Below are 9,143 nucleotides of genomic sequence, written 5' to 3'. Positions count from 1 at the left end.
TATGGGTCCTTCTCTCCAGGCAGTATGGGTCCTTCTCTCCAGTCAGTATGGGTCCTTCTCTCCAGTCAGTATGGGTCATTCTCTCCAGTCAGTATGGGTCCTTCTCTCCAGTCAGTATGGGTCCTTCTCTCCAGTCAGTATGGGTCCTTCTCTCCAGTCAGTATGGGTCCTTCTCTCCAGTCAGTATGGGTCCAGTCAGTATGGGTCCTTCTCTCCAGTCAGTATGGGTGGCTTCTCTCCAGTCAGTATGGGTCCTTCTCTCCAGTCAGTATGGGTCCTTCTCTCCAGTCAGTATGGGTCCTTCTCTCCAGTCAGTATGGGTCCTTCTCTCCAGTCAGTATGGGTCCTTCTCTCCAGTCAGTATGGGTCCTTCTCTCCAGTCAGTATGGGTCCTTCTCTCCAGTCAGTATGGGTCCTTCTCTCCAGTCAGTATGGGTCCTTCTCTCCAGTCAGTATGGGTCCTTCTCTCCAGTCAGTATGGGTCCTTCTCTCCAGTCAGTATGGGTCCTTCTCTCCAGTCAGTATGGGTCCTTCTCTCCAGTCAGTATGGGTCCTTCTCTCCAGTCAGTATGGGTCCTTCTCTCCAGTCAGTATGGGTCCTTCTCTCCAGTCAGTATGGGTCTCCAGTCAGTATGGGTCCTTCTCTCCAGTCAGTATGGGTCCTTCTCTCCAGTCAGTATGGGTCCTTCTCTCCAGTCAGTATGGGTCCTTCTCTCCAGTCAGTATGGGTCCTTCTCTCCAGTCAGTATGGGTCCTTCTCTCCAGTCAGTATGGGTCCTTCTCTCCAGTCAGTATGGGTCCTTCTCTCCAGTCAGTATGGGTCCTTCTCTCCAGTCAGTATGGGTCCTTCTCTCCAGGCAGTATGGGTCCTTCTCTCCAGTCAGTATGGGTCCTTCTCTCCAGTCAGTATGGGTCCTTCTCTCCAGTCAGTATGGGTCCTTCTCTCCAGTCAGTATGGGTCCTTCTCTCCAGTCAGTATGGGTCTCTCCAGTCAGTATGGGTCCTTCTCTCCAGTCAGTATGGGTCCTTCTCTCCAGTCAGTATGGGTCCTTCTCTCCAGTCAGTATGGGTCCTTCTCTCCAGTCAGTATGGGTCCTTCTCTCCAGTCAGTATGGGTCCTTCTCTCCAGTCAGTATGGGTCCTTCTCTCCAGTCAGTATGGGTCCTTCTCTCCAGTCAGTATGGGTCCTTCTCTCCAGGCAGTATGGGTCCTTCTCTCCAGTCAGTATGGGTGCTTCTCTCCAGTCAGTATGGGTCCTTCTCTCCAGTCAGTATGGGTCCTTCTCTCCAGTCAGTATGGGTCCTTCTCTCCAGTCAGTATGGGTCCTTCTCAGTGTCCTTCTCTCCAGTCAGTATGGGTCTCTCCAGTCAGTATGGGTGCTTCTCTCCAGTCAGTATGGGTCCTTCTCTCCAGTCAGTATGGGTCCTTCTCTCCAGTCAGTATGGGTCCTTCTCTCCAGTCAGTATGGGTCCTTCTCTCCAGGCAGTATGGGTCCTTCTCTCCAGTCAGTATGGGTCCTTCTCTCCAGTCAGTATGGGTCCTTCTCTCCAGTCAGTATGGGTGCTTCTCTCCAGTCAGTATGGGTCCTTCTCTCCAGTCAGTATGGGTCCTTCTCTCCAGTCAGTATGGGTCCTTCTCTCCAGTCAGTATGGGTCCTTCTCTCCAGTCAGTATGGGTCCTTCTCTCCAGGCAGTATGGGTCCTTCTCTCCAGTCAGTATGGGTCCTTCTCTCCAGTCAGTATGGGTCCTTCTCTCCAGTCAGTATGGGTGTTTTTCTCCAGTCCTACCTTGGCCTTGGCCTCCACTCTGGCGCCGTTGTGAATCAGGTATTTGACCACGTCAGGCTGTCCGGCCCTCGCTGCCATGTGGAGCGCTGTCTCTCCCCTCTGGAACACAGAGAAACACACAGGTTAGGTTCTTTCAAACACACCTCAAACACACAGGTTAGGTACCAGGGTTCTCTCTAACACACAGGTTAGGTACCAGGGTTCTCTCTAACACACAGGTTAGGTACCAGGGTTCTCTCTAACACACAGGTTAGGTACCAGGGTTCTCTCTAACACACAGGTTAGGTACCAGGGTTCTCTCTAACACACAGGTTAGGTACCAGGGTTCTCTCTAACACACAGGTTAGGTACCAGGGTTCTCTCTAACACACAGGTTAGGTACCAGGGTTATATCAAACACACAGGGTCTGTAAGGGTTCTCTCTAACACACCTGGAACAGTTCTGCTAGGTACCACTAGACAGACTGACTGGTAGACTTATTTTTCTCTGCAGTCTGTCTGTCTGTTGTCTCTACTGCCTGTCTGTTGTCTCTACTGTCTGTCTGTTCTCTCTACTGTCTGTCTGTTCTCTCTACTGTCTGTCTGTCTGTTCTCTCTACTGTCTGTCTGTCTGTTGTCTCTACTGTCTGTCTGTTCTCTCTACTGTCTGTCTGCTCTCTCTACTGTCTGTCTGTTGTCTCTACTGTCTGTCTGTCTGTTCTCTCTACTGTCTGTCTGTTGTCTCTACTGTCTGTCTGTCTGTTGTCTCTACTGTCTGTCTGTTCTCTCTACTGTAAGTATGTCTGTCTGTCTGTCTGTCTGTCTGTCTGTCTGTCTGTCTGTCTGTCTGTCTGTCTGTCTGTCTGTCTGTTCTCTCTACTGTCTGTCTGTTGTCTCTACTGTCTGTCTGTTGTCTCTACTGTCTGTCTGTTGTCTCTACTGTCTGTCTGTCTGTCTGTTCTCTCTACTGTCTGTCTGTTCTCTCTACTGTCTGTCTGTTGTCTCTACTGTCTGTCTGTTCTCTCTACTGTCTGTCTGTCTGTTGTCTCTACTGTCTGTCTGTCTGTTGTCTCTACTGTCTGTCTGTCTGTTGTCTCTACTGTCTGTCTGTCTGTTCTCTCTACTGTCTGTCTGTCTGTTCTCTCTACTGTCTGTCTGTTGTCTCTACTGTCTGTCTGTTGTCTCTACTGTCTGTCTGTTCTCTCTACTGTCTGTCTGTTGTCTCTACTGTCTGTCTGTTGTCTCTACTGTCTGTCTGTCTGTTGTCTCTACTGTCTGTCTGGTGTCTCTACTGTCTGTCTGTTCTCTCTACTGTCTGTCTGTTGTCTCTACTGTCTGTCTGTTCTCTCTACTGTTTGTCTGTTGTCTCTACTGTCTGTCTGTCTGTTGTCTCTACTGTCTGTCTGTCTGTCTGTTGTCTCTACTGTCTGTCTGTTGTCTCTACTGTCTTTCTGTTGTCTCTACTGTCTGTCTGTCTGTTGTCTCTACTGTCTGTCTTTCTGTTGTCTCTACTGTCTGTCTCTCTGTTCTCTCTACTGTCTGTCTGTCTGTTGTCTCTACTGTCTGTCTGTCTGTCTGTCTGTCTGTCTGTTCTCTCTACTGTCTGTCTGTTCTCTCTACTGTCTGTCTGTCTGTTCTCTCTACTGTCTGTCTGTTCTCTCTACTGTCTGTCTGTCTGTTCTCTCTACTGTCTGTCTGTTGTCTCTACTGTCTGTCTGTTGTCTCTACTGTCTGTCTGTTCTCTCTACTGTCTGTATGTTGTCTCTACTGTCTGTCTGTTGTCTCTACTGTCTGTCTGTCTGTTGTCTCTACTGTCTGTCTGTTGTCTCTACTGTCTGTCTGTTGTCTCTACTGTCTTTCTGTTGTCTCTACTGTCTGTCTGTCTGTTGTCTCTACTGTCTGTCTTTCTGTTGTCTCTACTGTCTGTCTGTCTGTCTGTCTGTCTGTCTGTCTGTCTGTCTGTCTGTCTGTCTGTCTGTCTGTCTATCTGTCTGTCTGTCTGTCTGTCTGTTCTCTCTACTGTCTGTCTGTTCTCTCTACTGTCTCTCTGTTCTCTCTACTGTCTGTCTGTCTGTCTGTTGTCTCTACTGTCTGTCTGTCTGTCTGTCTATCTGTCTGTCTGTCTGTCTGTCTGTTCTCTCTACTGTCTGTCTGTTCTCTCTACTGTCTGTCTGTTCTCTCTACTGTATGTCTGTTCTCTCTACTGTCTGTCTGTCTGTTGTCTCTACTGTCTGTCTGTTGTCTCTACTGTCTGTCTGTTCTCTCTACTGTCTGTCTGTTGTCTCTACTGTCTGTCTGTCTGTCTGTTGTCTCTACTGTCTGTCTGTTCTCTCTACTGTCTGTCTGTTGTCTCTACTGTCTGTTTGTTCTCTCTACTGTCTGTCTGTCTGTTGTCTCTACTGTCTGTCTGTCTGTTGTCTCTACTGTCTGTCTGTCTGTCTGTTGTCTCTACTGTCTGTCTGTCTGTTCTCTCTACTGTCTGTCTGTCTGTTCTCTCTACTCTCTGTCTGTTGTCTCTACTGTCTGTCTGTTGTCTCTACTGTCTGTCTGTTCTCTCTACTGTCTGTCTGTTCTCTCTACTGTCTGTCTGTTCTCTCTACTGTCTGTCTGTTGTCTCTACTGTCTGTCTGTTGTCTCTACTGTCTGTCTGTCTGTTGTCTCTACTGTCTGTCTGTTGTCTCTACTGTCTGTCTGTTCTCTCTACTGTCTGTCTGTTGTCTCTACTGTCTGTCTGTTCTCTCTACTGTCTGTCTGTTGTCTCTACTGTCTGTCTGTTGTCTCTACTGTCTGTCTGTCTGTTGTCTCTACTGTCTGTCTGTCTGTTGTCTCTACTGTCTGTCTGTTGTCTCTACTGTCTTTCTGTTGTCTCTACTGTCTGTCTGTCTGTTGTCTATACTGTCTGTCTTTCTGTTGTCTCTACTGTCTGTCTCTCTGTTCTCTCTACTGTCTGTCTGTCTGTTGTCTCTACTGTCTGTCTGTCTGTCTGTCTGTCTGTCTGTCTGTTGTCTCTACTGTCTGTCTGTTGTCTCTACTGTCTGTCTGTTCTCTCTACTGTCTGTCTGTTGTCTCTACTGTCTGTCTGTTGTCTCTACTGTCTGTCTGTCTGTTGTCTCTACTGTCTGTCTGTTGTCTCTACTGTCTGTCTGTTCTCTCTACTGTCTGTCTGTTGTCTCTACTGTCTGTCTGTTCTCTCTACTGTCTGTCTGTTGTCTCTACTGTCTGTCTGTTGTCTCTACTGTCTGTCTGTCTGTTGTCTCTACTGTCTGTTGTCTCTACTGTCTGTCTGTTGTCTCTACTGTCTTTCTGTTGTCTCTACTGTCTGTCTGTCTGTTGTCTCTACTGTCTGTCTGTCTGTTGTCTCTACTGTCTGTCTGTCTGTTCTCTCTACTGTCTGTCTGTCTGTTCTCTCTACTCTCTGTCTGTTGTCTCTACTGTCTGTCTGTTGTCTCTACTGTCTGTCTGTTCTCTCTACTGTCTGTCTGTTCTCTCTACTGTCTGTCTGTCTGTTGTCTCTACTGTCTGTCTGTCTGTCTGTCTGTCTGTCTGTCTGTCTGTCTGTTCTCTCTACTGTCTGTCTGTTCTCTCTACTGTCTGTCTGTCTGTTCTCTCTACTGTCTGTCTGTTGTCTCTACTGTCTGTCTGTTCTCTCTACTGTCTGTATGTTGTCTCTACTGTCTGTCTGTTGTCTCTACTGTCTGTCTGTTGTCTCTACTGTCTGTCTGTCTGTCTGTTGTCTCTACTGTCTGTCTGTTGTCTCTACTGTCTGTCTGTCTGTCTGTTGTCTCTACTGTCTGTCTGTCTGTTCTCTCTACTGTCTGTCTGTTCTCTCTACTGTCTGTCTGTTGTCTCTACTGTCTGTCTGTTCTCTCTACTGTCTGTCTGTTGTCTCTACTATCTGTCTGTTGTCTCTACTGTCTGTCTGTTCTCTCTACTGTCTGTCTGTTCTCTCTACTGTCTGTCTGTTGTCTCTACTGTCTGTCTGTTCTCTCTACTGTCTGTCTGTTGTCTCTACTGTCTGTCTGTTCTCTCTACTGTCTGTCTGTTGTCTCTACTGTCTGTCTGTTCTCTCTACTGTCTGTCTGTTGTCTCTACTGTCTGTCTGTTCTCTCTACTGTCTGTCTGTTGTCTCTACTGTCTGTCTGTTCTCTCTACTGTCTGTATGTTGTCTCTACTGTCTGTCTGTTCTCTCTACTGTCTGTCTGTCTGTTGTCTCTACTGTCTGTCTGTCTATTGTCTCTACTGTCTGTCTGTTCTCTCTACTGTCTGTCTGTTGTCTCTACTGTCTGTCTGTTCTCTCTACTGTCTGTCTGTTGTCTCTACTGTCTGTCTGTTCTCTCTACTGTCTGTCTGTTGTCTCTACTGTCTGTCTGTTCTCTCTACTGTCTGTATGTTGTCTCTACTGTCTGTCTGTTCTCTCTACTGTCTGTCTGTCTGTTGTCTCTACTGTCTGTCTGTCTGTTCTCTCTACTGTCTGTCTGTTGTCTCTACTGTCTGTCTGTTCTCTCTACTGTCTGTATGTTGTCTCTACTGTCTGTCTGTTGTCTCTACTGTCTGTCTGTTGTCTCTACTGTCTGTCTGTCTGTCTGTTGTCTCTACTGTCTGTCTGTTGTCTCTACTGTCTGTCTGTCTGTCTGTTGTCTCTACTGTCTGTCTGTCTGTTCTCTCTACTGTCTGTCTGTTCTCTCTACTGTCTGTCTGTTGTCTCTACTGTCTGTCTGTTCTCTCTACTGTCTGTCTGTTGTCTCTACTATCTGTCTGTTGTCTCTACTGTCTGTCTGTTCTCTCTACTGTCTGTCTGTTCTCTCTACTGTCTGTCTGTTGTCTCTACTGTCTGTCTGTTCTCTCTACTGTCTGTCTGTTGTCTCTACTGTCTGTCTGTTCTCTCTACTGTCTGTCTGTTGTCTCTACTGTCTGTCTGTTCTCTCTACTGTCTGTCTGTTGTCTCTACTGTCTGTCTGTTCTCTCTACTGTCTGTCTGTTGTCTCTACTGTCTGTCTGTTCTCTCTACTGTCTGTATGTTGTCTCTACTGTCTGTCTGTTCTCTCTACTGTCTGTCTGTCTGTTGTCTCTACTGTCTGTCTGTCTATTGTCTCTACTGTCTGTCTGTTCTCTCTACTGTCTGTCTGTTGTCTCTACTGTCTGTCTGTTCTCTCTACTGTCTGTCTGTTGTCTCTACTGTCTGTCTGTTCTCTCTACTGTCTGTCTGTTGTCTCTACTGTCTGTCTGTTCTCTCTACTGTCTGTATGTTGTCTCTACTGTCTGTCTGTTCTCTCTACTGTCTGTCTGTCTGTCTGTTGTCTCTACTGTCTGTCTGTCTGTTCTCTCTACTGTCTGTCTGTTGTCTCTACTGTCTGTCTGTTCTCTCTACTGTCTGTATGTTGTCTCTACTGTCTGTCTGTTCTCTCTACTGTCTGTCTGTCTGTTGTCTCTACTGTCTGTCTGTTCTGTCTGTCTGTCTGTTGTCTCTACTGTCTGTCTGTTCTCTCTACTGTCTGTCTGTTCTGTCTGTCTGTTCTGTCTGTCTTTCTGTTCTGTTCTGTCTGTCTGTCTGTTCTCTCATCTTTCTCTCAAGTCTGATTCTGTTCTGTCAGTGTTATGACTGCAGTAATGATCGGCCCAGGCCTCGCCTCCTCTCAACAAAGCCCCGGCCAGGTTACTACGGTTACACAGTGGCCTGGATGTTGAACGGTTTAGAGGGAATGTCTGATTCCAGTGTTACTGTGCTGGCCTGCAGGGAGCCTGTTATAATAGATGTCATTACAGTGGTAGTCTGTTCATCACACCCTGCTAATGTTCTAAAAGCTATATGGAAGGAAATGGTCAAACACGAAGTTTCTTTCAAATACTTTGATGAGAGAGAGAGAGAATTCTGTGACTCACCACATTAGTTGTGTTTGGCGAAGCTCCGTGAATCGTCAGCTGAGTCACAATGTTATCGTGTCCCATGAAAGCCGCCACATGGATGGGAGTGAGACCCGACTGTAACAGAGACAGAGTTAGGCTAGGAACCAGAGAGCGACTGAAACAGAGAGTTAGGATTAGGAACCGATTGAAACGGAGACACAGAGTTAGGCTAGGAACCGGAGAGCGACTGAAACAGAGAGTTAGGATTAGGAACCGATTGAAACGGAGACACAGAGTTAGGATTAGGAACCAGAGAGCGACTGAAACAGAGAGTTAGGGTTAGGAACCGATTGAAACGGAGACACAGAGTTAGGCTAGGAACCAGAGAGCGACTGAAACAGAGAGTTAGGATTAGGAACCGATTGAAACGGAGACACAGAGTTAGGATTAGGAACCAGAGAGCGACTGAAACAGAGAGTTAGGATTAGGAACCGATTGAAACGGAGACACAGAGTTAGGATTAGGAACCAGAGAGCGACTGAAACAGAGAGTTAGGATTAGGAACCGATTGAAACGGAGACACAGAGTTAGGCTAGGAACCAGAGAGCGACTGAAACAGAGAGTTAGGATTAGGAACCGATTGAAACGAAGACACAGAGTTAGGATTAGGAACCAGAGAGCGACTGAAACAGAGAGTTAGGGTTAGGAACCGATTGAAACGGAGACACAGAGTTAGGCTAGGAACCAGAGAGCGACTGAAACAGAGAGTTAGGGTTAGAAACCGATTGAAACGGAGACACAGAGTTAGGATTAGGAACCAGAGAGCGACTGAAACAGAGAGTTAGGGTTAGGAACCGACTGAAACGGAGACACAGAGTTAGGCTAGGGAGAGACAGAGATACTCAGCTTTAAGGTTCTAGGCAGTTCACCGAGTGCATAGCCCCCAGCTCCCAGCTCACAACAGAAGATTACTTTATCTGGCTCCTTTCTGGTAAAAACGGATACCAGTGCCAGCCCCTCTAACCAGCACCAAGCACTCCTCCTAAAGCCCCTGTCAGCAACGTGTGTCATGTCCAGTTAAAACTCCTAACACAAAACCTCAGCTAACTCAGATACTTATATTCACTTAAAAAACGACTTCAAACATCTCCAATGACCATAACCCACGCACACCTAACAAAGACACACCCCAGAACCACAGAACCACAGAACCACAGAACCACAGAACCCCAGAACCACAGAACCCCAGAACCACAGAACCACAGAACCACAGAACCACAGAACGGAGGTTCATTCTAAAATGGTTGAACAGAGAGACCCAGTCTGTCAGAAGACAAAGCGTTAGTAGTTCTTCTTACCTCCGTCACAGCCTGTCTCTGTAGTTCTTACCTCCGTCACAGCCTGTCTCTGTAGTTCTTACCTCCGTCACAGCCTGTCTCTGTAGTTCTTACCTCCGTCACAGCCTGTCTCTGTAGTTCTTACCTCCGTCACAGCCTGTCTCTGTAGTTCTTACCTCCGTCACAGCCTGTCTCT

At 47.2% G+C, this 9,143-nt stretch overlaps 1 protein-coding gene across 1 annotated transcript in view; it reads right to left on the bottom strand.

Moving 5' to 3' along the window:
- Positions 1-1,787: 1,787 nt before the first annotated feature.
- The window catches only part of LOC311114799 (uncharacterized protein), a gene marked incomplete at both ends in the record, with an annotated part of 35,652 nt that continues 28,296 nt past the window's right edge, over positions 1,788-9,143 (bottom strand). The window contains 2 exons of the mRNA XM_084190038.1: positions 1,788-1,886; positions 7,647-7,745. Coding sequence (XP_084046164.1) covers positions 1,788-1,886; positions 7,647-7,745 — 198 coding nt within the window. The remainder of the gene's footprint in view (positions 1,887-7,646; positions 7,746-9,143) is intronic.

The sequence above is a fragment of the Coregonus lavaretus genome (assembly GCF_964263955.1).
Source record: "Coregonus lavaretus genome assembly, contig: HAP1_SCAFFOLD_5344, whole genome shotgun sequence".
In the NCBI taxonomy this organism is placed as follows: domain Eukaryota; kingdom Metazoa; phylum Chordata; class Actinopteri; order Salmoniformes; family Salmonidae; genus Coregonus; species Coregonus lavaretus.
Note: the sequence above shows the minus strand (reverse complement) of the source record. Positions and strands in the feature narration are given on the sequence as shown.